Below are 27,237 nucleotides of genomic sequence, written 5' to 3' on the forward strand. Positions count from 1 at the left end.
TTGTTTAATGGTTCTGTCCGTCAATTTCATCTGTAAAATGGGGATGATACTAAAATCTAACCTCAAAGAGACTGTTACAAGGATCACATAATATATGTAAGGCACTCAGAAGAGTGCCTGGCACATAGGAAGCACTATATAAATGTCAGCTGTTATTATAACCGTACTTTTCTTACATGTAGTAACCTCATCCCCTAATTATCCACGATTATGCTAAAAAACAGAAGATTTTCTTTCAAATGATTCCACAACTGTTTCAGTTAATACTGTTAAAAAACAGCTAGTTTACTATGAAATGTTATAACTGCAAACTGAATCTGAGAAAAAAATATACTCCTGAAATGAAACCAGGGTTGTGAAGAAAATAGCTAAGTCTTCCTAATCAGTAACTCAGATTAGTTTAACAGAAATTTGCCATACTTATATTCAGTCTCTTGCTTTCAACATTTGCATAATTTTTCAAGTTACTCTATGTGATAGACACAAAATAATAATTCAACAATTCAGGTCCCTATTTCCACTTCAAGTACTGTGGTTTCTTAATTTTGCTTTAACATCTTCAGTGATATTTGAATAGCTTGTACAACGTGATAACACAGGGAGGAGACACTGGACTAGAAGTCTCTTCAAATGGGCGTTTATTCAAGCCCTCATGCTAACCCATTTTGTGATCATATTTTCTAACTGTAAAATTTCAAATAAGCTAATAACCCTTTTCTTTGAAAAGTGGTGACCTCTCCAAAACTATGTATACTCAGAATGTTATTACTAATTTTTTGACGCAAGGAGCATTTTATTAGCAATACTTACAAGTGTAACCTTTTTTCTCTTTACTTGTCATTTGTGATCTACTGATCTCCGGTTTAGTCAAGCAGTCCTTTCACTGCCAGTTCGCCTGATTCATCCCTCTCTGGTTATTTTAAATAGTAGCATTGCTTTTGTTCTTACAACATCACTCATGGAGGTCCTGGCAAAAGCACATTCCCTCGGCCTCACATTAAATTTTTCTCTAAGTCCAGGCTTAGTGCAAATGCTCTTTCAGCCAATGCACCTCACATATATTTTGCTTTTCAAAACAAACACTTCTCAAATTCCCCAAGTTTTCTGGGAAAGTAAATATCTTAAGATTCTGAACGGCATAACTATCTGTGTAATATGGGAAGATCTAATATAATAAGTAGACAATCACCACTGAGAGGTTATAAAATTATGCCAGACCATAGATAAAATGACATCAAAACCTGGTATGGAAATTACTGTAGAGATTGAAACATAGGAGAAAGTCCGTATCCCCGGTTCTGCTGAGTGAAGTTTCCAGTATGTGCCAGGCTTACCCGAGCCCTGGCACTGAGCCCTTCTAGTGTAAAATCACTTGTATAAGCCGGGAATGGCATGTGGTCCCCGATACCTGTCTACAGTCCACTGACGGCACTCTTTTTCTAGGCCAGGTTCTGATGCCCCGGAGAAGAGGCAGTCACGGGAAGGAGGCCTGGAGCATAAAACTCACCTACTCCGAGCCTACCAGACCCCCTTGGCTACAACACTGTGCAGGAAACGGTTAAGGGAGCAGGCCTGGGCTGCTCAAACCCTGCACATTCCCAAGAAAGGCCTGTCTCCTCAGCTTGTCTTCCCAGAAGCCCTTGGCCAGCTTCTGGGAGTTGAGGTCTGAGCTCTTGGAATACAACGCCTGATAAGAGGGTTTTTATATGCCTGGGGCGACATGGCACCAGTGTGATCAGATGGTTTATGCCAACAGTGTGATTTCTAGTGAATACCTGTTTTTGCTCCAGGGAGCTGGAGTCTGTCACTTGAGTACTATGTCTATGTGACTGACTCCCAATAAAAACGCTGGACCCCACGTCTCGGGTAAGCCTTCCTGTGGACAACACTGAGCGTGTGCTGTCACACACTGCCACTGGGAGAATTAAGCACGTTCCTGCGACTTCACTGGGAGAGGACACTCGGCAGCTTACGCTGGATTTTCCTGGACTTGGCCCCATGTGTTCTTTCCTTTTGCTGATTTTACTGTGTCCTTTTCCCTGTAATAAACCGTAACTGTGAGAATACCAGTTTTTCTGACTCCTGTGGGTCCATCTGGTGAATCACTGAGCCTGAGGGTGGTCTTGGGGGCCCTCAACATGAACGCCAACAACTTAATCTGAATATTTTAGCTCCATATGCTCTTTTGTGATTTAGAGACAGTTACTTTAATCAGAGAAGCCTTAGGCAAAGGATATTTTAAAAAGAGTGAAGGAGCAATTAGGAGGTACTGGCCCACATCCAGTAGCACCAATTCTTTGATGCCATTTCCTCAGTATCTCTTAAATCTGTCCCCTTCTCTCCATCAACCTAATCTTGGCTGCCACCGGTTCTTATCAGACAATTGCAACAGCTTTCCTGACTATTTCCCTGCTCCATCCATTCCTCAGTTTGATGCCAGAGACAGCCTTTAAAAAATACTCTATGTCACTTTCCTAATTAGAACTCTTCAGTGCTGTCTTACTGGCTACAGAGTCAAGTTCTAAATCCTTAACAGGCCTTGTGCACCTCAGAGCTTTCACACACACCCGTGTTCAACAGAACCCCTGGCCCACCTTGTCCACTTAGCAACCAGCACACATGCTCCACGGGTCAGCTTAAAGGTCATTCCTTCAGTGATGCCGTCCCAGACATCCCACACTGGGTCAGATCTCTTTGACAGACTCTTGTAGGATACCCTTTTCTTTTACCTTGGCAGCCCACCGCCCTCTGCCCATGTCTATTTATGATATTATTCATAATCATTCAATCATTGTCTTTTCCACTAGGAGATAAGCTCTAGGAGGCAGGACAGAGTCTTTTTCTGCACCACTGTAACTCCAGCACTTTAACATTAGCACAGGGGTTGGCTCATAATAGATGCTCAAGAAATATGTTGACTGTTTGAGTCTTGGGAGATGAAGGTCTAGGAGACACAGAGAGGCGCTAAAAGCTCTAGACAAGAAGAGGTAGTCTGCATAACACCTGGTTTGTTATAACACTTTCTGGAATACTTTTTCAAAAAGCATATGTACACACATATAAACTATCCCACAGAGCACATTAATAAAAAATACATATCTATGAAATGCAAACAGATTCCCAGACATAGAGAACAGACTTCACAAAGGGGAGGGGGCTAGGGGAGGGAAGGATGGGGAATTTGGGATTAGCAGATGCAAACTAGTATATATATAGGATGGATAAACAACAAAGTCCTACTGTATAGCACAGGGAACTATATTCAATATCCTGTGATAAACTATAATGGAAAAGAATATGAAAAAGAATGTACATATATGTATAACTGATTCACTTTGTGTACAGCAGAAATTAACACAACATTGTAAATCAACTATGCTTCAATCAAAATTGAAAAAAAATATACATATTTTCATAAGCTGAAAGGACTGACCAATAAATGCAGGACCAATAGCTATAAGAATCCATGGCTAAGGCATGCCACAATCACAGAGGATAGAAAGGGAAGGGAACTGCCCACGAACCGTGCTGAGTTTCTTCAAAGGGACTCAATGACACTGATTCAATAAGCACTCCTGTTTCTGGGAACGCATGCCCTGGATGAACTGGGGTATCTGCATATTTTAAGCTTATACTGAGAGCCCACAGCCAGTGTTGAAGGATGGCCGTCCATTTTGAAATTCTGTCTAGGTCCTGGCTGGCTAACTGCCACTAAAAATGGTTTCTGCCCTCTGGCTGTCACTGATATGTTACCAATGTCTGAGGCTTGAAAGACTGGTCTGGCCCAGTCACTGCCAGGCCAGGCCATGGTCTCCTCCCGTCTAGCCTTTTCTCTGGCTCGGATCAAGGATGCCCTGTCCAGCCCCCGCCCTGGCTTCTGGGGCTCCTTAGAGAGCTTCTGATCCATCTTCTCTCACCAAGCTGCCATTTCCTTGATAACATCCCTTGGGGGAGGCTATTAGATTTCTCAATTGCTTGCAGGAGTAAGATGTAGCCATGTAGTCTGTGAATATCTCAATTAGAAACATTTTCCCTACATTAAACCAAAAGCTTTTTCTATTTGGATTTGGAACATTAAAGGCTACTCATTCTCAAAAAACACACATCTGTTCAGACCAATGTCACACCTTTAAAAAAATATTTTTTCCCAGAGTGATTCTATGGATCTCAACTGACCAGGTCATAAAAATATTTCCCAGTAAACAGTAAAGCAGTCACCCACCCATGGACAATGGAAATTTTACAAGGGAAAAAAAAATCATGATTCCAAGGGAAGGGAGAAATCTTGTACATGGGGGAGGGGGAGAGAGTGTTTCAGTTCTATTGCTGGTGTTTTATGTTATATTTCTTTATTAACATAAAAGCAGTTTTCTTCATATTTCTAATATTCTATTAAACCCCTGAAAAGCACCTGAAGATGGTAGAGAAGCAGGGGAAGAGAAAAGGAAGTGTGGATTGATGTGCATAAACCCTGGAGTGAATCAGACTACAGGTGTATCTTGATGTGACCCTCCCCAGCAGCTTCCTCTCTCCATCTTTCCTGAGGGCTAGTAGATATTCCCCCACTCAGAGAAGCCTCTGGATCTTCAAAGGCCTTTGAGTCCTTCATACTGATCTTCTACGTATTTACCTTATGAGTTTTTCAAAAGCTTCCTTTTCTTTCCGCAAAGCAGTGAGATAGCGTTGTTCCTCGGTTGAACCTCCGTATATAAGAAAGTAAACCCTGCAAGTTAAGACAGAACTCTTTTAGGCTGCAAACACATAATTTTTAATCCCTGGAAGGAAGAGCATGGCATTTGAAATCAGCAACCTAGAGTGTTCAAATAATAAATATTTGACTGAGAAGAAAAGGTTCCATTAATCACACACTTATTAAAATTAAGCAGCCTAAACCCCACCTGTTAAAGGTCTCATTACCACATGGGTTTTTTTTCCTTCTTCTTTCATCAAAAGGAGGAACAGAGTTTAGGTAAACACTGAAATATAACAAAGAGGGATAGAATAATTCTTTCTTCATAACTATAAACAAATCAGAAAACACAATCTTAGCGGCTTCTCTTTTTTCAATTTTTTCTTTGCATCTCTGCCAAACAATCGTTTAAAAAGTTGGATGGTGGTTATAAAGGCCAGCTTATGAAAGTTCATGTTAGTGAAAAATAAACAAATGAAATCTATATGACCTTTATCTTCCCAAGTAATTTCTCAGTTCCTTTTTATTCATGTCTTAACAGAACCGAGGCATCACACATTTTATATAAACACACACACAGAGAAGACATGGATTATATCAAGCTCCTCAAAAAATAATTTGACATATTCTCTTCTCTTAGAAAAGGCCAGCTTTCCTATCTTGTTGGTTGCTAAGAAGCTGAATGAAGCACCTCCTCTGCCCCTTTTCTTCACCTTCTATCAGAGACATTTTCCCTTTTTAGCCCTCGATTTTTCTTTTGGTCTTCATTTTCCTAGTTTATATTTCTTTGAAGTGCGGGCAGGGAAAAAACCATTGGCCAATGAGTCCAGAGACCTGAGCTCTTCCACGAATGTATCATGTGGCCAAGGGCAAGTCATTCACCATTTCTGGGCCTCAGTTTCCCATTGATGGATCAAGTGGTTGAACTCTGAGGTCCCTTCTTGTTCTGACCTTTTGTTTCTAAATATCACACTATTCCATATTCAGGCAACAGAGAACTTTTGTGCACACAAGCTATCTCCAATGTTGATCAACAGCAAAGTATGAAAAATTTATCAGCCTATAATTATTTCACCAGCTTTGTCTCATCTCTTCATCCTGCGTTATTTCTGGTCCACCTCCTCCATTCACCTCTACTCTGAAAGGTTGCATTCGTTAAACTGGCTAGAAAGGTTTCTTTTGGCTCTGCTTTTGGTTCAGGCTGAGTTCAGGATATTAACTTTGCCGTTTATTTCCCTCAGATAATTGGAGAGCCAGAACACTATATTCTTTGGGAGGCATCATTTTCTCATCTGATATTTCTTGAAACTCAAGAATACGTGGTACAATAATTCCCCAAATACTTTAGTTTTATGTGGCTGTAACTTAGAGTCACTTTTTCGGATTTACAAGAAAGACGTTTTAGAATTATGAAATTTAGCTGAGTCATAATTACATTAACATTTGGTAGAAGTTAGGATATTGTAAATTTCCTAGGCTTGTTCAGAGACGGTGCCCCATAGGCTACAACCGATGCATAAAGAATATGGCACAGAACAGCAGAAGGGCAAGTAACAAGAAGGGGGGCATTCCCTCAGATTCCTGGATCCACTGCAACATTCGACCTCCTTCCCATGCGTACTTCCCAGACTGATCAGAATGCCAAATAAGGTTTCATAAACTCAACCAACATCATAACAATGTAACGTTAAAGATAAGAAAGCCCATGGGCAACTGGTCTATCTGTGCTAAATCCTAAAGAACTGAAACTGAAGCCCAGAGATCGCAGTTCATATTCCTTACAACTTGCCTCAGGGGTTTCCCGGGCCGACTTGCCCTGTAAATTTCAAGCTGACGCACGAAGGTCAGCTCTGCGTCGTACAGGACCACGTATCTTGGCTCCACCTCGTGGAGCACCCGTGTCAGAGCGTAGGGGTCGCTGCAGCCCAGGAGTGGGTGGATAATGGTGAGGGGGTCTTTCATGATTCCGTACGCGGCATCTGAGGACACGTTTAAATCAAACTCCTCGTGTTTAATTTCTTCTAAGCAGCTTTCAGGGCTACTGCTTAGGTCTCTCGGACAGCCCTCCTCGACACCCCCCTCCTCCTCCAGTTCTTCCGATTGTTCCATCATCTGAGTTAAAGTCAGCCTTGGTTTCTTCTTTTTGAGAGCCCTCTCTTTGGCAGAAGCCCTGTCTTTGTTTCGGAGGCCTTTGGGCCTTCTGTTGGATTTCATAATTCTCTTTGAGCCATCCTCCTTCCTAAACCTCATCCACACGTCTTCAGCTTTGCTGTCCTTCTCAAAGGTTTTCCTGTAGAGCCTCAACAAGAAGGCCTCTGCTCCGACAGCGATGTACTCTCGCAGCTGGGAACAGGTCCTGTCGTCACTTGCGCAAATGAGAACGTGTCCTAAAATTAGAAACAGCGTTATGTCCTGATTACCTCACTTGTCGCCCTACCTTATGCGACCCCTCGTCCCTTCCCCCCAAGAGACACAGCTCACCCCTTGGCGCTAAAGATACTTTACAGTTTGTTTAAAAAGGGTCTCGGATACTCATCAAAGGCTTTCGCCTCTCTGGCAGGATTACTTAAATCTTCTGGGTAAAGGTGAAGCCAGAAATATTTAGTCTTAAGAAAGTATAGCTGTGGTATAATGGAGGCTTTAAAGAAGCTCTTTTTAATTAATAATTTTCCAGAGGATCTGGAAATAGATCTGGAAATACCAAAATAAATTCCAAATGGATTACAGTCAAATGTTAAATGATACATCATGAAAAAAAAGATGACTATTCTCCACCTCTCCATATGAGGATGATTTTCCAGGCTTACAAGCAATGGAAGAAATCTCAGAGAAGACTGATATCTGTGAGAAGATATCAACTGATCAATGAATTGACTGACTCTATGAGAATAAAAAACTGCATTAAAAAAAGCTAAAGACAGGCTGCTCCCAAGCCTTTTGAGATGGACCACATTTTGTCTATGGAATGTGCATCTCTAAATAAATCCACTTTTTCCTAAAAAAAAAAAAAAAGCTAAAGACAAAAAAACAACTTTATGTAACTATGATAAATGTTAATATCTTTAATATATAAAAAGCTGATACAAACTGAGGACATACTCTAAACCAGCAAAGGAAACTAAGACAATTCACAAAAGAAGAAATGCATCGGAGAAAAAACTGAGCTCCCCAAGCATCAAAATTTGAAACAAGATAACATTTTTCTCCAATTAAATGAATAAGATTGTTATACATATGTAATATATGTAGATACACACACAAATATATACAGAATCTCCAGTCATTGCTAGCTGGGTGAAAAAAGATAAGCTCTTATACTTCCAAAAGAAATGAAAATTGATAAAAACTTTCTATAAATCAATGGGGTAATATGTCTTGAGAACTTTAAAAATGTCAGTATCATTTGGCTCATTAATTCTATATCCAGAAATTATATCTACACATAACTTTAACAATGTGAAACAGAAAATACATGGAAGAAAACCAGGAAGGAAATATGCCAACGTTAACAGTGGCCGCTAGATGCAATTTTTTCCCCTTCTTTATTCTTTATGCTTTTTTTCTAAGTACACATGTATGACTTTGGGTCTTAAATCACAGCACCATAAGTTCTGGGATAATATCACAGCATAATTACTCATATAAGGATTATGTGCTTGCCTTTATTGCTTTAAAGGAGTTCAAAGTCTCAAAAGATTTTTTTTCTTAACATCTTCACTGGAGCACAATTGCCCCACAATAGTATGTCAGTTTCTGCTCCACAATAAAAGTGAATCAGCCACACACACTCACATCCCCTCCCTCCTGCGCCTCCCCACCACCCTCCCCATCCCACCCCTCCCTCCAGCTATCCATCTTACACTTGGTGGTGTGTATACATGTCCATGCCACTCTCTCACCTCGTCCCAGCCCACCCCTCCCCTTCCCCGTGTCCCCAAGTCCACTCTCCATGTCTGCGTCTCCACTCCTGTCCTGTCCCTAGGTTCCTCAGAACCACGCCTTTTTCTTTCTTTTTTCTATATTCCACACACATGCACCAGCACACGGCACCTGCTCCTCTCCCTCCGACCCACTTCACCCCGCATGACAGACTCGAGGGCCATCCACCCACCACAAACAGCTCAACTTCGTCTCCTCCCGTGGCTGAGCGACACTCCATTGTGTATATGTGCCACATACTCCCCTCAATAGATACTTTTTAAAATTTAGTTTTATTTTCTATCTGGTTTTATTTTTAAAACTTAATTCAGGTTCAGTCTACAGTTCAGGTTCAGTCTACTAGTATACTTGTGTTTGAAGAGAGTAGCCCCAAAACTTGAAATATTTTTAGCACTAAGTCAATGTCATTCCATAATACAGTTGAGGCTTCTTTGAAAAGACACTTGCTAAGAACCTAAAACTTAAGCCCATTAGCTTTCTCCTTGAGGATTCCAAATTTAAAGCCTGGTGAATACATATGCAGAGATTTTGCTGCAACTTTTTTTTTTAATTGAAGTATAGTTGATTTACAATGTTCTGTGAATTTCTGCTGTACAGCAAAGTGATTCAGTTATACACACACACACACACACACGTATTTTTTTTATCTTCTTTTCCATTACGGTTTATCACAGGATATTGAATATAGTTCCCTGTGCTATACAGTAGGACCTTGTTGTTTTTATCCATTCTATACATAATAGTTGATTAGTTGCATCTTTAAATAGAAATCCTGAGAACCCAACCAGTAAAACAACCTGCTTTCATGGATATACAGTGATTCAACCTGGAGAAAATCACATCGAATGAACAGATAGGCGCTTGTCACTAAGATTTCAGTGTTCATGTGGCATTTACTCTTCTACATTTGATAAAGAAGATAATAGTATAAATTATTTGTAAAGAGCTAATCAAAAAGACTCATTTGCTAGATTTTGAATGCAAATAGCATCATCTCCTTTTTTCCTACCTGGACCACCAAGGGCTTCACTCTCCTTATTCTCTGCCTCAATTTCTTTCAATACTTCCGAGAGTGCCTCCCATTTTGGGTTGCTTTCTAGGACCAGTTCCTTTCTTGTTTCTGTATAGAAATAAAAGACAACTTCATTCTATGTGATAATATTTATCTATAAAGTGTTCCAAAGGCTTTTAAAACAACGGATAACACAGGCATCATTCCATAAACCCACTCCTTTGAGCTTCCTTCATAATACTCTATAGATAGAATCTGCTTCTTTGAGAAAGGTCTCCTTATGGTCTAAATGAAGACGCTTCAAACCAACATTAACACAGGTTCCATAATGCCTTGAGAAAAAGTGATATGAGTGGTCACTAATAAGAGATGATTATGTGTTAGTTGTCAACTATGACATTATATATAAACTGCTACATAAAATAAAGGACTTGGTATTTCTTATTTCTAAAATAACAGTATTTATTATTTCTAAAATCCCCAAGATTTTCACAATCCTGAACATGGGATATAAGCAGACAACAATAAAACTTTTATTTTTGTAAGTACTCAAACATATTACTAATGTATTTAATTAAGTTTTGAAATAGACCTTTGAACTAGGCAGAAAGTAAACATTAACCCTATCCCATGCTTTAAAAAACCAACGATATTTATTATACCTACTAGATGAGTATGAAATAAAGCCCATTATTTGCCTCATTCTAGTATTTATGTCCCTTAAAAGCTAAAAGGGATGTTAAAATGACCCACTAAGACTTCAAGTGCCCAAATAGTAATTATTCCAAAGTTAAAAAAAATCTATAATTCTTATGTAGTAGTAAGAATACTCTTTTTTGCGTTATGTCTTAGTTGTGGCGTGCAGGATCTTTCGTTGCAGCACGCAGGCTCTTCACAGTGGTGCGCGGGCTTCTCTCTAGTTGTGGTGTGGGGGTTTTCTCTCTCTAGTTGTGGCGCATGGGCTCCAGAGCGCTTGGACTCTGTAGTTGGCGGCACACAGGCTCATTAGTTGAGGCGTGCGAGCTCAGTTGTGGCACGCAGGCTTAGTTGCCCCGTGGCATGTGGGAATCTTAGTTCCCTGACCAGGGACTGAACCCTCGTTCCCTGCATTGGAAGGCGGATTCTTTACCACTGGACCACCAGGGAAGTCCTAGCAAGAATACCCTTGATTGGGGCCTCCCTGGTGGCGCAGTGGTTGAGAGTCCGCCTGCCGATGCAGGGGATACGGGTTCGTGCCCCGGTCTGGGAGGATCCCATATGCCGCGGAGCGGCTGGGCCCGTGAGCCATGGCCGCTGGGCCTGCGCATCCGGAGCCTGTGCTCCGCAACGGGAGAGGCCACAACAGTGAGAGGCCCACATAACGCAAAAAGGAAAAAAAATAAAAAATAAAAAAAAAAAAAAAAAAAAAAAAAAAGAATACCCTTGATTGATATTTGGCATTTGTTATTTGGAATCCCCTGGCAATGAATCCATACCAAATACTTTTACCATATGTTATATATGTTACATGTAACATATAATTAACATGCAGTTACACGTTCTTCACACAGCTGAAGGAGATTTAAAGCTATACTGTAACTTGATAAGCATTTCCACACCAAATACTTAAATAAAAGACATGTTTGAAGACTTAAGCATACAAGATACCTTGCTCTTCTTTAATCTCCAGTTTTTCAGGCAGTTTGTCTTTTTTACTCATTTTAGCATCTGGAACATGATAAACCCTTGCTCGAGCATTTACAAACATTGAGGTGCTGGAGTCAAGAAACAGCCAACCTAATAAAAAAAGTTTAAAAAAAAAGCCTTCAATTTACAGTTTACTTCAGAGAATCTCTGAAGGTCATATGACCTGTTTATCAACCGGTCACCAGCTTATTCATCTCCCAACCACACCTTCTCCCTTGTTATGGCCTCTGTCACTGTTTGGCTAGACAGTGGTTTTCAAAGTGCAGCCTATAGACCCCTGGGGGCCCCCAAGATGTTTTTTTGGGGGGATGGGGGGTCTGTGACCTCAAAACTACTCTCATAATAATACTAACTCATTATGTGAATTTTTTCCACTGTGTTGACATTTCCAATAATGGTGCAAAAGCACTGGCGGGTATCACTGCTGGTGTCTAAGCACAGATGAAGGCAGTGGAACCCAAAGCGTACTAGCAGTCAATATGTTTCTCAATGCTATGCATTTGTAGTTTACTACTCAAGAATATTACTGGTGAAGCCGTTAAGAAACATTATTTGTATTAAATCTTGGCCCCAGGGCCCCTGGACCACACTTTAGAAAACACTGGTTTAGCCAGACAGTAAGAAAGATCACGGTAGTGGGGGAAGGATGTGACTGGTAAAAAAACAAGATGGTGGACAGCCGCGTATGTATGTTTCCCTACAAACCTCTTCTTCTCATTCATCACCACTTCAGCTGATGAAACTCCATATTCCCTTCCTGTTTCTTCAGGGAATATTAATTTTAAGTTCATAACAACTAAACTTCCAGAACACAACCTATTTCTAAGTTGGGGACTGCCTGTGATATATACAGTCTTTTCTAGAAATAAAATTGCTTGGAATGGATATGAATATTTATTATTATACAGAACAGAAGTAGGTAGAAACATTAGCTATCCATAAAACCTACATCCTTGTGCTATGAACATAAAACGTAATTTGAAATCTTAGTATACCATGTAGCTGAATATAGCACTCCTCACACCTGATTCCCCCCCAAAATCCAGTACTTTATTCAAATGAGCTCTTAGGATAAATATTAGTATTTTTATCTCCCACCTGAATTCTGACCAAATGCCTTCTCTGTTGCTCTGAGAGATTCCAGAAGATTAAGAAATGTGATGCAATCATACTGAGAGAGATATTGCAGCAAAGTTCGCAATATCTTCAAATCCTGAACCAAGGATTTGGTCTTGGCTCCAAGCTGGTGCCACAAAGGATCCAGATAATGGCGGATTGTCTAAAACAAGAAAAAAAATAGGACTGCTAAAAGATGTTCAATATAGCTATAATTAATACAAATTATACTTTCAACAAACATTATCCTTTGTATACATAAAAATGGTTAAAATGGTAAACTTTGTTATGTATATTTTGCCACAATAATAAAACATTATCTCCCGGGGAAGTGGATAGAAAATTTAAGTTCATAAGATTCTAATAATAATGTTTAATTTTTCAAGTATAAAGCAGAGTGTCATCACTAGAATCTTTATGATGAGATCGAGTCAATTCATAGTTACCCATATTTACATTATTAGGAGAAAAAAGGCCTGATAAACATCAGATGATCATTTATTTGCTTTTATGAAGAAGGAAAGCATGTAGCTCAGATACATTCAATTTCTGCCAAGTTTGGTAAAGACCCCATCCTGGGTGGATAGAGATGTGAGATCCAGCTGCACGAAGAAGCAGAGCACATAAACTAGGGAAACTACATGGAATCAAATTAAATAACAGTGGACCCTAGTCTGTTGGTATAATAAAATATTTAGTTTTTTTCTTTAAGTGTGATTCATGTATGGGAAAATATTTGTTAAATTAACAACTAACTAAATTTGAATACTTTTTAAGATCCTGAAAAGTTGCCTAAAACACAGAACAGCTTTATGTATATACTATGTAGGTATCTACATATCCACAGTTATATATATGCACATTTCCTTCACAAGCTGATTCTGTAACTAAAAGGGATAATGTAGCATGATTTGGAAGCAGTTTCACTACATGGCATCTTATCTAACATATTTAATACTGAGCAGGAGTAATATATATTTAGATGACCAAATAATCTATTGTCCAAACTGGAACTCTTGTGAAAATGAAATGATACTATTAATAATTACTCCAGGATAACAGGCAGATACTGGGACTGTCCTAGATAAACTGGGACATATAACTCTTTTGTATATCATCTTTTGTAAAAATCATCTACGTGCCTCTTTTGTAAAATCATCTACAAATTTTCTAACAAGTGCAAATTATGTCTATATTTTGTTTTGGTTACTAAAAGAACACCTAAAACAATACTTTGACTTTCACTGGCCAGGTGATGATAAACAGAAATTTAGTGCAAAACATATCTGGTTATATTTTGGTTTTCTAGGGACATATACATTCTACTAAAAGAATGTGAGAGGTATTTTTTTTGGTATACCACGCACTAAATTATAATAAACTCTACTTTAAAAACAGAGGCACACGGGCTTCCCTGGTGGCGCAGTGGTTGAGAGTCCGCCTACCGATGCAGGGAACACGGGTTCGTGCCCCGGTGCGGGAAGATCCCACATGCCGCGGAGCAGTTAGGCCCGTGAGCCATGGCCGCTGAGCCTGCGTGTCCGGAGCCTGTGCTCCGCAACGGGAGAGGCCACAACAGTGAGAGGCCCACGTACCGCAAAAAAAAAAAAAAAAAAAAAAAACAGAGGCACACAACACATGGAATTACTTTCATGTATCATTATTTCACAGTAAAATGACTTTGGAAGAATCAGAAAAATGAGGACTTAAATTTTCCTTTTTAAAAATCAATATGCATTACTTCCAGTGACAAAGAGGTTGATTCAGAGTTTGAAAGAAAAGAACTTGTTCTACCAAAATATGAAAAAAAAGCTGCCTGGAATTTTTTAAAAGTCAGAATTTTCTGTATGTACAATTCAATCTTAGACATTTACATATCGGAATTAATATTGATCTATGATGAAAAAATTAGATAAAAATTCCTTGCACTAAAGTCTTACCATTTTCTCAATTCAGAATGTAATTTTAAGACAGAGCAAGTTTCACATTCCTCAGTAATCAAAACTCATCCAAATTATTTTTATTCCAAATAAGAGATCATAAATTTTGAAGGATTCTTGTGTAAACTCTTCTATCTGTAGCTATCCAAATGTTGCCATTTCAGAGCAAAAGGTTATTCATCGTCCTCTTACATATACTTAAAATAAGAGATAATCACCATATAACTGCAAAAATCAGAGTTGTGCTTATATGCCAATCAATGTATTCTGCTACAAATTACTTTCCAGTAAACCAAAGAAACTATACTTTAAATCACCTCCAATTTAATTTTAAAATAACAGCAAATTCCTATTAAGAACATTGTAAATATTAAAATAACTTGCATTCTTAAAAATTACAACATAACAAATGGTGCTTAAAAAGGAAAAGAAATAAAGAGTACCTTGTCAAAAGGTTTTCCAATAGCATTTTCTAAAGATAAATCTTCAACTTCAAGTGACGGGTTATGGCATTTCAGTTCCTTTAGACATGCATTTAGAATGTCCAGAACAGCAGTCTGTATAGCAAGCATGGCAGGTGTCATAGAAACATGAATTTCTACGACTTCGGGTTTATGCTGTTCTAAAAATGAGTTTACTGCTACATGGAACCTAAAGAGACAAACATTTTTCAAATATTTTCTAGAGTTGCAAGAGCTATGTGTTTCTGGTCTCAGCTTAATACTCTAATAGCTTTTTGTAACTGCAATTAAGAAACAAAACGGAAAGCCAAATGACAGTGTTTTCAGGAATACTTTCAACCTCTATGAATGGGAAGTATTACTCAAATAAGGCAGGGATCAGCAAATAAAGGTCTGCGCTAAACCCAGTGCCTGTTTCTACAAATAGTCTTATTGGCACGTAGCCACGCCCATTGTTTATGTATTGTCTATGGCTGCTTTCACACTGTCACAGCAGAGTTGAATAACTGTGACAGGTGCATGGCCTGCAAAGCCTAAAATATTTACTCTCTGGCCCTTTACAGGAAAAGTATGTCAATCCCTGAAGTAAGGTATAATCAAAAAAGGAAAAACACTGCAATAACTACTCTCAAATACCATACAGTATAACCAAAATACATATTAGCATAGGTTGCAAAATGTTTTGAAAATTGACACCTTATGTTTTTCCTAGAAATTTACATAATTTTTTCAAAATCTTGGTGCTTTATTTCCCTCAAAGTGGAAGTTGGAATCTTAGCCAGTAAATCTGCAATTCACCTAAAGCTGTTGTGTATGTGAGCCTCTAGATCCCTGGGCGGTTTCACTAAATGTGCAAGAAAGTGATAGCCCTGGGCTACCAGAAAAATAACTATCAAACCTCTCTCTCCTGTTAAAAGAATCACAAATGTGGTGACCATTTATTTTTATTTGGATGTACTTGTTATGAACCTGACTAGCGTGTATCAAGTGCAATGACAGTAAATTTTACATTATAGTGCAAAATTAAATTATGGCAGGTTCTCTCGCAGAAACTGGTCACATAATGCTATTTACCTTGGCCACAGATACAGCTTCCTTACGAAAAGATTTCTCATCACTCTCTCCACATGACAAAAGCCGGTGTCAAAGGCAACAGCGTTGTCTGTGAAAGCTTTAATAAAACCACGTTTGTTTTTCTGTCGGAAGAGGCGCAAGATGAATGCTTCTTGACAAGACTCGATTATTCTGTGAGCTCTGTACACCAAGATGCCTGGGCAGGGGGTGGGTGGGGAGGAGGGCGGGAATCAAAATTTAAAGTACAGAAAAGACATGTCATTTTCATGCTCGCTTTCATTGATTCATCACAGTTTTCTTGAATGCCTACTTGAGCATGGGCAAGCTCTGTTCGAGGTTGGGGATACAACCATGAACAAAACACGTAAAGCTGTCCTGTGGCATTTACAATAAACAATACAAATAAGTAAAATATTTAGTAGGTTAGAAGGGATAAGTGCTGAGGAGAAAAAACGATCAGAGGAAGAAGAGAGGGAGTATGTGCGAGGGGTGGTAGTTTGCAATTTTCTTATTTAATCTTTTTAAAAATTGAAGTACAGTTGACGTACAATATAAGTTACAGATGTACGATATAGTGATTCACAATTTTTAAAGGTTATACTTCATTTATAGTTATTATAAAATATTGGCTATACTCCCCGTGTTGTACAATATAGCCTTGCGGCTTATAATAGTTTGTACCTCTTACTTCCCTACTCCTATCTGGCCCCTCCCCTTCCCTCTCCCCACTGGTAACCACTCATTTGTTCTCTGTATCTGTGGGTCTGCTTCTTTTTTGTTATATTCACTAGTTTGTTGTATTTTTTAGGGTTTGCAATTTTAGATAGGGTGACCTCACTGAGGTCTTAAGTGAGTAAAGCCTGGATGGAGACGAAGAGGTGAGCCTTGTGACCATGTGGGCCAAGGGAGTTCCGGGCAAGGGAATGTTAAGAGTAAAGGCCCTGGGGTGGGGCATGTCTGGCCTGGTGGAGGAAGAATTTCTGAAAGCAAAGCAGGTCACTCATTCTTTTAATATATGAATCAGATGTGAACTATGCAAAATAGCTGCCTTTCAGAAGTCTGGGCAACATCTCCATCACTTATTAGAAGAATTGAACTTTCAGAATCAGAGTATACTCAATTGAAAGGTAAATTAGTCCATCTGAAATAAAAATCTTTAATGAATATGCTTAAACATCTGTTTTGTGGGGTGGATGTGATAATGACACCCCTGAACCACAAAAACAAGGACAATCATATGTCTTTCCTTAATTATAAAATTAGAGCACTGGACCAGATGATCTCTCATACGTATGTATGATATACACATGCCATTGTGGTGCAGTGGGATTCATGGAAAATTAGGGAGAGACATGAGATAACATAAGAGTGCACAGGTGTCATTTCTGGATCAAAACCTCAATTATTCTATGACAACTCTCAGTCTTTTAGACCTAAACCACGCCAGTTACCATATATATTTGCTATAAATGCACTCACATGTTTTTGCTCCCATGCTCATCGCTCCTAGGATCTGGAAAATGACACCAATAGTAACCCAAGACTCCTAGTAATTCAATAGACTCAATTCAGATTCTACTACTTTGGTGTTTAAATTTTAGATTGAGGTGGATGGAGCTAAAATTTATTCTAGCTAAGCAAAATTGTTTTTCAAATATGGTAAGAATTAACAGTGCTGTTTAGGACTTTGTAGACAAAAGATTTTCAATAACACCAGTATGGGTACATAACTAATCTACTGCTCATAAAATATTCCGTACCTAGCAGGTAGGTTTTTCCAAGTACTCTATTGGGCCAGAGTTCCTGGACTGAAATATGACAAAGTTAGAAATAATAAAAATGGACTTCTAAAGAAAAGGTGAATCTCAAGTTAAGAAAATGGTGTGCTCCAAAATGTTGTCATTTCTTTTGGAATCTAGAAGAAGGAGGAGAAGAGAACTAACATTCTATCCCGGGCACTGGGGTTAGGTCCTTTTATAGACTTTTATTTCATTGAATCCTCACAATAACTCCATGGGATAGGTATTACTATGAGACCAGGAAAGGGAAGCAACTTGACCAAGGTCACTTCGCAAGTAAATGGCAGACCAAAGGTTCCAAATCATGAGTGTCTGAGAACAAAGCCATGTCCTTCCTGTTAAGTGACATCATCCGAGGACCACACTGCCCCCTTTAAAAAAATACAAGCAGGTTAGGTTTCTGGGGCAATTCTAGTCCCACATTTTTATGCTCCCACCACACTTTGTATCTCATGCTGCACTGTAATTACTTCTTTACACCTGTCTCCTCCACTAAATTGCTTGAGGACCAGAACATAAGCAGTCATCAGAGAATGTTTACTATGTGCCATGCGTGATGCTAAGAATTTTACATACATCATCTCAGTTCATCCTCACAACAGTCCTAGGAGGAAGGTACTATTACTGTCTCCAATTTACAGGTGTGAAAACCGAGTCATACAGAAATGAAGGAACTTGCCCAAGGTCACACAGCTGGTAGCTGGTGAAGGTGAGCTCAAACCCAGAAGTCACCTAACTCAGGAGAGCACCCTACTGTCCTGTCATCTTTCTGTCTTCAGCACCTACCTCATTCCTGCCAAATAAGGGACGGTTAGTAAACGAAATGTTTACTAACATTTAATGTTAATAATGTTGAATGAATATAAAGCTGAATTACAGCACTGGGTACACAAATCTAACATGTAACTTTTTTTTTAAAGTTTCCCATGGAAAGTGTGTTCTGAGTTCTATTTAGAGATGTCAGGATCTGTTTTAACAATGAAAGCATCCTCCTGCCCCATTCTTTTGAAAGTACAATCTGGGGAGATATTTTCACAGTTCTCCCACTATTGAGGAGTTGTGTTGGCAGGGACGCCTAGGGTGGGGTATGGTAGTGACATTGGGTAGTGACAGGGGAACAAGTTAGGGCTGGTACATTCAAGATTTTCTAGAGGGTTACATGTTTCTGGGACGCTCTGGTCCATAAGAGCTACGGTGAAAGTTCCTACAGGGGCTGGGGGGTTGAGGGGATAGAGGATGATCCCAGGGGGTGTAGCATTTGAAGAAATTCCTTTCTGCCACTCATTTACATTCCATTCTGCCAAGCAGAAATAACAGCTCCAGCTTCATTACTGGCTGGGACTTGATCAGAAACAGGAATGGCATTTTGCACTTTTTAATTAGGAACTACCTATAAACTATACTTCGGATATTTCTTTGATTCAGATTGCTCTCTGCCTAATTAGGTTGAAGTGTTACTTGGGGGGACACAGAGTAATACTGACATCTAGTGGTCATTTCAATACATTTTTTTTTCATTTTATCAACTGAAAAAATAAGGAAACATAAAGCTAAATTTATAAGAAAGCAGTCAACAGTAAAAGACTTTACAATGTATTAAGATTTCTGGTTATAAAGAGCCAATTTTTTGCTATTATTTATGATTTACTATGTACCAGGCAGTATACTAAGCAATTATTTATTTTATCTCATTTAATCCTTGATAACTTTACAAGGCACTATTTTCTCAATTTAAGCAATGAGAAAACTGAGGCTTGTGAAAATTAAGTACAGTAGCTTGCTTGTAAGCAGTGGCATTATCCTTCAAAGTCAAGGGAGTCTGACCTCAGCTGTACAGCCCTGCCAGTGCTTATAACAATGATAAATACAAAAGTATAACAAAACTTTCCAAGTATCAGTTCACCATGAACCATATAAAACATTCATTCATACATTTATGCATTAAATATTTCTTGAGGGTCTTCTAGGTTCAGGGCAATGTGATAGATATGGTAGGAAGGACAATTATGAATTCCAGAACCTCTCTGCCCTTCGAAAGTTCATTAAAAATTGTCGTACATACATGCATCACTCACCCAATATATATGTGTTTGGTACCTACTACGTACCAGTTAATTGTCCTGGGATGAACAAGTTGTTCCTTACTCTTAGGAAGCTTGTCATCTCATGAGCGAGACAGACAAATAAATAGGCAAATACAGTGTGGTGTTCTGAAGTGCTCTGACTGGGGAGAAGCATGGGGAAATCAGAAAAGGTTTCCAAAAGGACAAATAATAATGAAATATGACTCCTTTTCTATATTAATTCTGGCTAAAATTAAATCATTCTTCTCAAAATAATTAAGCAACTAATTGGTTTAATTTCAATCATGGGAGAGAGGGGGGATCAAGATGGTGGAGCAGGAAGACCCTGAGCTCACCACCCCCCACGAACACATCAAAACTACAACCACATACGGAGTAACTCTCTCCAAGAACGACCTGAAGCCTAGTAGAATGGCTCTTTTACAACAAAGGCTGTGAAGAAAGAACCCCATGGAGTCTGGTAGGATGGGAGGAAAAGAGATCTAGTTGGGACCCACGCCCCTGGTGGGCGACCCAGTAAAGGAGGGGGATGTCACAAGCTCAGGATCCTCCCTAAAGAGTGAGGGGTTTGAGCCCCACATCGATACCCCAGCCTGGGGTCCAGCACTGGGAAGACAGGCCCCCTTGGCTGGTTTGGAAGCCAGTGGGGCTAACCAGTGGGCTGTAGGAAACCAAGACTCCACTCCTGAAGAGAGTGAGTAAGCACAGACTTGTTTGCTCCCAGTCTCAGCAGAGGCAGCAGACTGAAAACTGCCTGGTGCTCTGGCGGCCCTGCCTGACCGCCCCAGCCTGCACCAAGCTCTTGCTCCAGCCCTATCCCCCACCAAGGGAGCTCTGCCAGTGGACCCTGGGAGAAGACGCGGCCTGTGCCCTCTTCAGATTCAGCTCTCCCACCAAAACCACTGGGCACACGCAGACTGCACAGGGACACTCCCACACAGGGACATGGATTCAAGACTGGGATAGGTAACTGTTTTGCCTAACTTCATAGGGACAAACAGAGAAAGTCAAATAAGATGAGAAGACAGAAGACTATGTTCCAAAAAATCCTGAGAAAAAACCCTAATGAACAGACATAAGTAATTTACATGATAAAGAGTTTAAAGCAAGAGTCATAAAAATGCTCACTGAACTTGGGAAAATAGAGGGATATAGTGAGAGCTTCAACAAAGAACTAGAAAAATTAAAAAAAAAACCAATCAGAACTGAAGAATACAATAACTAAAATGAAAAATACACTAGAAAGACTTAAGTCCTTACTTAGGTAAATTTAAGAACACTGCAATTGTATCAAGGATATTTTCCAACCACAACAGTATGAAATTACAAATCAATTTTGGGAAGAAAAATGGAAAAATACAAACACATGAAGACTAAATAAGATGCTACTAAAAAGCCAATGGGTCAACAAATAAATCAAATAGGAAATTAAAAGATACATTGAGAGGAATGAAAACAGAAACATAACTTTCCAGAATCTATCTGATGCAGTAAAAGCAGTTCTAAGAGGGAAGTTTACAGTGATACAGGCCTACCTCAAGAAACAAGAAAAAACTCAAATAAACAACCTAATTTTCTATTTAAAGGAATTGATCCTTTAGCCAGACTCATCAAGAAAAAAAGAGGAAGGGCCCAAATAAATAAATCAGAATTGAAAGAGACAAACTTACAACTGATATCACAGAAGTACAAATAATCATAAGAGAATATACTAAGAGTTATATGCCAACGAACTGGACAACCTATAAGCAATGTATAAACCCCTATAAACACACAATCTTCTAATACTGAATCAGGAAGAAATAAAATATCTAAAGAGACCAATTACTAGTAATAAATTGAATCACTAACAAAAAATCCCAACAAAGAAAAGTCCAGGACCAGATGACTTCACAGGAGAATTCCACCAAACACTTTAGGAGAGTTAATACCTATCCTTCTCAAACTATCCAAAAAATTGGAGAGGATAGAACACTTCCCAACTCATTCTATGAGCCCAGCATTATCCTGATACCAAAACCAGACAAAGATACTACAAAAAAAAGAAAATTAAGGGCCAATATCCCTGATGAACATAGATGTAAAATCCTCAACAAAATATTAGCAAACTGAATTCAACAATATATAAAAGGATCATACATCATGACCAAGTGGGATTTATTCCAGGGATGCAAGGATAGTTCAATATTGAACCTTGATTTGTGGATATTGAACCATTAACAAAATGAAGGATATAAATCACATAATCATTTCAACAGATACAGAAAAAGCATTTGACAAAATTCAACATCCATTCATGATAAAAACTCTCAACAAAGTTGGTATAGAGGGAACATATCTCAACATAATAAAAGCCGTTTATGACAAACCCACAGCTAATGTTATACTCAATGGTGAAAGCTAAAATCTTTTCCTCTAAGATCAGGGACACAACAAGGATGTCCACTCTCACCACTTCTATTTAACATAATATTGAAAGGCCTAGCCTCAGCAATCAGACAAGAAAAAGAAATAAAAGGCATCCAAATTGGAAGTGAAGAAGTGAAACTCACTGTTTGCAGATGACATACTATATATAGAAAACCCTTAAGACTCTGCCAAAAAACGATTAGAATATATAAATTCAGTAAACTCAGTAAAGTTGTAGAATATAAGATTAATATAGAAACCTGCTGTATTTCTATACACTAAGAATGAGGTATCAGAAACAGAAATCAAGAAACAATCCCATTTACAACTGAATGAAAAAGAATAAAATACCTAAGAATAAATTTAGGTATTAAATTAAATAAATTAAACTATTTATAAATTTAATAAGGAGGTGAAAGATCTGTACTCTGAAAACTATAAGACATTGATCAAAGAAATTGAAGACAATACAAATAAATGGAAATATATCCTTTGTTCACGAATTGGAAGAATATTGTTAAAATGTCCATATTACCCAAAGCAATCTACAGATTTAAGACAATCCTCATCAAAATAACTATGACATTTTTCATAGAACTAGAACAAATAATCCTAAATTTTGATTGGAATCACAAAAGACTCTAAATAGCCAAAGCAATCTTGAGAAAAAAGAACAACACTGCAGGTATCATGTTCCCTGACTTGAGACTATACTACAAAGTTACAGTAATCAAAACAGCATGTATTGCCCCCAAACCAGACACAGAGATCAACGGAACAGAATAGAAAGCTCCCAAATAAACTCATGCACATGATCAATTAATCTACGACAGAGTAGTCAAGAATATATAATGGGGGCTTCCCTGGTGGCACAGTGGTTGCGAGTCCGCCTGCCGATGCAGGGGACGCGGGTTCATGCCCCGGTCTGGGAAGATCCCACATGCCGCAGAGCGGCTGGGCCCGTGAGCCATGGCCGCTGAGCCTGCGCGTCCGGAGCCTGTGCTCCACAACGGGAGAGGCCACAGCAGTGAGAAGCCCGCATACCACAAAAAAAAAAAAAGAATATACAATGGGGAAAAGACAGTCTCTTCAATAACTGGTGTTGGGAAATCTGGACAACTACATGTACAAGAAAGAAATTAAAACATTTTTCTCACACCATATACAAAAATAAAGTCAAAATGGATTAGAGACCTAACTGTAAGACTTGAAACCGTAAAACTCCTAGGAGAAAACATAGGCAGTATGCTCTCTGACATCTGTCTTAGCAATAATTTTTGGATCTGTCTCCTTAGGCAAGGGAAACAAAAACAAAAATAATCAAACTAAAAAGCTTTTGCACAGCGAAGGAAACCAACCAACAAAATGAAATAGCAACCTACTGAATGGGAGAAGATATTTGCAAACAATGTGTTCAATAAGAGATTAATATCTAAAATATACCAAAAACTCATACAACTCAACATCAAAAAACCAAAGAACCTGATTAAAACATGGGCAGAGGATCTGAATAGGCATTTTTCCAAAGAAGACACACAGATGGCCAACAGACATGGACAATGAGATATCACCTCGCACCTCTCAGAATGTCTCTCATGAAAAAGACAAGAGATAACAAGTGTTTTTTGAGGGTGTGGAGAAAAAGGAACCCTCGTGTACTCTTGGTGGGAATGTAAATTGGTGCAGCCACTATGGAAAACAGTATGGAGGTTCCTCAGAAAACTAAAAAGAGAAGTACCATATGATTCAGCAATTCCACTCCTGGGTATTTATTTGAAGAAAACAAAAACATTAACTTAAAAAGATATATGCACCCCAATGTTCACAGAAGCATTATTTACAACAGCCAAGATATGGAAGCAACTAAAGTCTCCATGGATAGATGAATGGATAAAGAAGATGTGGAATATATATACAATGGAACATCACTCAGCCATAAAAAAGAATGAAATTTTGCCATGTGCCACAGCATGGACGGACCTGGAGGGTATTTTGCTAAATGAAGTAGTCAGACAGAGAAAGACAAATACTGTGTTTTCACTTTTATGTGGAATCTAAAAAAATAAAACAAAGGAAGAAATACAACAAAACAGAAACAGACAACGAACTAGTGGTTACCAGTGAGGAGAGGGATGGGGCGAGAGGCAAAAGGTGAAGGGGAGTAAGAGGTACAAACTATTAGGTATAAAATAAACAAGTTAAGGATGTAATGTACAGCACAGGGAATATAGTCAATATTTATAATAAATTTGTATGGAGCATAATCTATAAAAATACTGAATTACTATACACCTGAAACCAATATAATATTGTATGTTAACTATACTGAAAAAAATTGTTTTGAAAATTTCAAATCATGGGAAAAAATATTCTTTAAAGAGGAAAACCAAACTCTTTTAGGAAATATATAAAGAATATTTATAAACACTTCAAATCTGAGTAGTTTCTAAAAGCAAATGCCTGTCAATTACTAAGTATTGACTGAATATGAGCTTAGAAAACAAGGAAATGTCAATCTTACATTTAGTTTCTTACTCAGGCCATAAATATTTACTCAGCATCCAAAATGTGTCAGGTATTGTGTTAACATCTGGAAGCACAATGCTGAACAAAAACATCCAATGCTGTTCATAAGAAGGTTCTAGTTTAGAGTTTAGCAGAGGGAACAGACACATACAGAAAAAAAGAAAGTGCAAACGTATATACAAATAACAATAAGGCTTCAAATTCTTACCGGTAATTAAATCTGAAGGTATTCTATCAGTCAAGAAATCAACCACAAGTATTCGACTTGTTGCAAATATCACACCGCCTTGTGTGTACACCTCATAGCGATTGCTACTTGTGATTTCATTTGTTACTCGGCGAGGGAGATGTTCAACTCCTTCTAACTTCAGCTGATTGATAAAATATTCCTAAATTAAATCAAACTTGATTAGTAGACCGTTTAATAGAGGGCAGTTTTTATTAGGTTACCAGTATTTGTATTTAAAATGATATGCTGCCTTTTTCAGAGATCATGAACTTAATAATGAACATACAAACTAAATTACTACGTTACGCTGATCAACCAAACAATCGACATTTATCTAGGGTTTTGTTTTTGTTTTGGGGTTTGCACTAAGGACTCATTGCACTTGAGATGTTATTAGCAGTTTAACGACAACAAAAGACTTTTAAAATCCTGAGTTAAAAGACTTCTGCTACCTAGAAAATACTGCCCACCAGAGGCAACTCTGCAAGCAAGTGTAAATACCATGTGAGAAGATAATAAGGGAATCCTTTCCCCAGGTGGTGCTTTAGACTATTAGTTCTGTCCTGGTCCACCCTAGAGGGGATTTCATCATGTCAATGGGACCCTTGGTCCTTTAAGTTTGATACCACCTTTCCTGGGGGGCCCCGTGTTGTGCTAAGCTCTAGTCAAGCACTAGGGATACCTAGATGCATCAGTCAAGGAGTGTGTGGTCACTCTTCTCAGCTGGCATTTTCCTTCTGGCCATCTGCTCTAGATATCTAAGGGCTCATCAGAGTTGTCAGATCAAGCTGTGTCGCCTGTCACTACCCCTCAGCAAAGGTGTATCCCCCTTCTATCTTCCTCAGTGTTTTCCACTCTCCCTAACCCAGGTACCCTTCCCCAATACTCTCAGCTTCCAGCTCTCTTCCCTTCTGACCCTATGCCCCTCTTCCCACAGCCTGGGTGAACCCCCAGTCCCTCCTCTTCCCTTCAGGGTTCTCCCCAGCCTCAGCGTCTCCTTTCAGAAACGTCTCCTCCTAGAAACGTCTCCCCATTCCCTTCAGAGATTCCTCCATCCCCATCACTGTTCCCTTTTAGGGACCTCACTCCTCTACCTCCAGCCAGTCCCTTAGTACCCAACTTTAGGACTGCCTCGTTATTCCCTTCCACATCCTCCACCAGACAACTCCCCACCCTCTTCAGAGGCCTCCAATCCTTCCCACCTCCACGCTTCTCAAATGACTCCCCTACTCCTGAGACCCTCCAACCCTTTCAGGTCCTCGAACCCGTGTCAGGGTCCTGCCTCCTCCGTGGGACCCCGCCCACCGTCTCAGCGTCCCCGCACCCGCGTCAGGGGCCTGCATCTGTCTCAGGGACCCCTATTCAACGCCTTCCAGCCCGCGTCAGGGACCCGCATCGCCCTCACAAGCCTGGCCTCCGCGCCGAGGCCTGCGTCTGCTCCGGAGGCCCCCAGCGTTCCCAGGGTCCCCTCCCCCAGCGCGGGCGGCCGCACCTCTTCGGCTGGCTGCGTGTTGAGCACCAGCACCAGGCACGCCGGGTGGCAGTGCAGCCGGAGGAAGTGGTAGAGGAGCCGGTCCGCGCCGAGCCCGCGGGCGCACACCACCAGCCCGTCCGCCTCCAGTAGTTCCAGCACCAGCTGCCGCTCATACTCCAGCAGCGGCGCCATAGCTGTCTCTCGAGCCGGCAAGCCCGGTTCCATGGGCGCCCTTCAGGGCCGCGGCCGAACGTAGCCGAAGAGAGCCGAGTCCGAGACGAGAGCGGGCAGAACGCGGCCGAAGAGAGCCGAGCCCGAGAGGACGAGAGCCGGCCGAACGCAGCCGAAGAGAGCTGAGCCATAGAAGACGAGCGAGACCGAACTTTGCCGAAGAGGAGCCGAGATGAGCCGAGAGGAACCGAAGATTCGTAGAGTCGCGGGGAGGTGCTAGCGCTCCCAGCAGGTGTCTCTTCCAGGCTTCAGGCTGCGCCCCAGAGTCTTCAGTTATTTCACCTTGTCTGTACCTTCGATTTGAGAGTCAGGCGGCCTAGACCTAGACCTAGACCTGGACCTAGAACACAAGCTACCACAAAGCGAGAGAGGAGAATTAAACCCAAGGAGCTTGGTTCCCCGACCTTGACAATTGAAAAAGTTAATTGTCAATCTAAGGATTGCGCCTAGAATTGGTAGCACCTGCTTCCCAGGGTGAGGTTTGCTCCTTTCTTTTGCAATGGGCCCCTCTTTTAAAAAAATTTTGAATAAGCAGCATAGCTTACTAACTTTAGCTTCTTGTTTCTC

At 39.8% G+C, this 27,237-nt stretch overlaps 1 protein-coding gene across 2 annotated transcripts in view; it reads right to left on the bottom strand.

The window, feature by feature from the left end:
• Positions 1-26,708, bottom strand: part of ERCC4 (ERCC excision repair 4, endonuclease catalytic subunit) — a 35,699-nt gene extending 8,991 nt beyond the window's left edge. Inside the window, exons 1-9 of one of the 2 annotated variants that reach the window (XM_060078216.1) lie at positions 26,458-26,708; positions 24,945-25,125; positions 15,919-16,114; positions 14,827-15,034; positions 12,426-12,606; positions 11,289-11,417; positions 9,639-9,749; positions 6,480-7,077; positions 4,631-4,723 (exon numbers count right to left, since the gene is read on the bottom strand). In XM_060078216.1, coding sequence (XP_059934199.1) covers positions 4,631-4,723; positions 6,480-7,077; positions 9,639-9,749; positions 11,289-11,417; positions 12,426-12,606; positions 14,827-15,034; positions 15,919-16,114; positions 24,945-25,125; positions 26,458-26,664 — 1,904 coding nt within the window. In that variant the 5' untranslated portion in view covers positions 26,665-26,708. Of the gene's footprint in view, positions 1-4,630; positions 4,724-6,479; positions 7,078-9,638; positions 9,771-11,288; positions 11,418-12,425; positions 12,607-14,826; positions 15,035-15,918; positions 16,115-24,944; positions 25,126-26,457 lie in introns of both variants that reach the window. The other variant, XM_060078215.1, reaches the window with a different exon arrangement.
• Between the last annotated feature and the right edge of the window lie 529 nt (positions 26,709-27,237).

This window comes from Mesoplodon densirostris, chromosome 16, assembly GCF_025265405.1.
Source record: "Mesoplodon densirostris isolate mMesDen1 chromosome 16, mMesDen1 primary haplotype, whole genome shotgun sequence".
NCBI classification, from domain to species: Eukaryota; Metazoa; Chordata; class Mammalia; order Artiodactyla; family Ziphiidae; genus Mesoplodon; species Mesoplodon densirostris.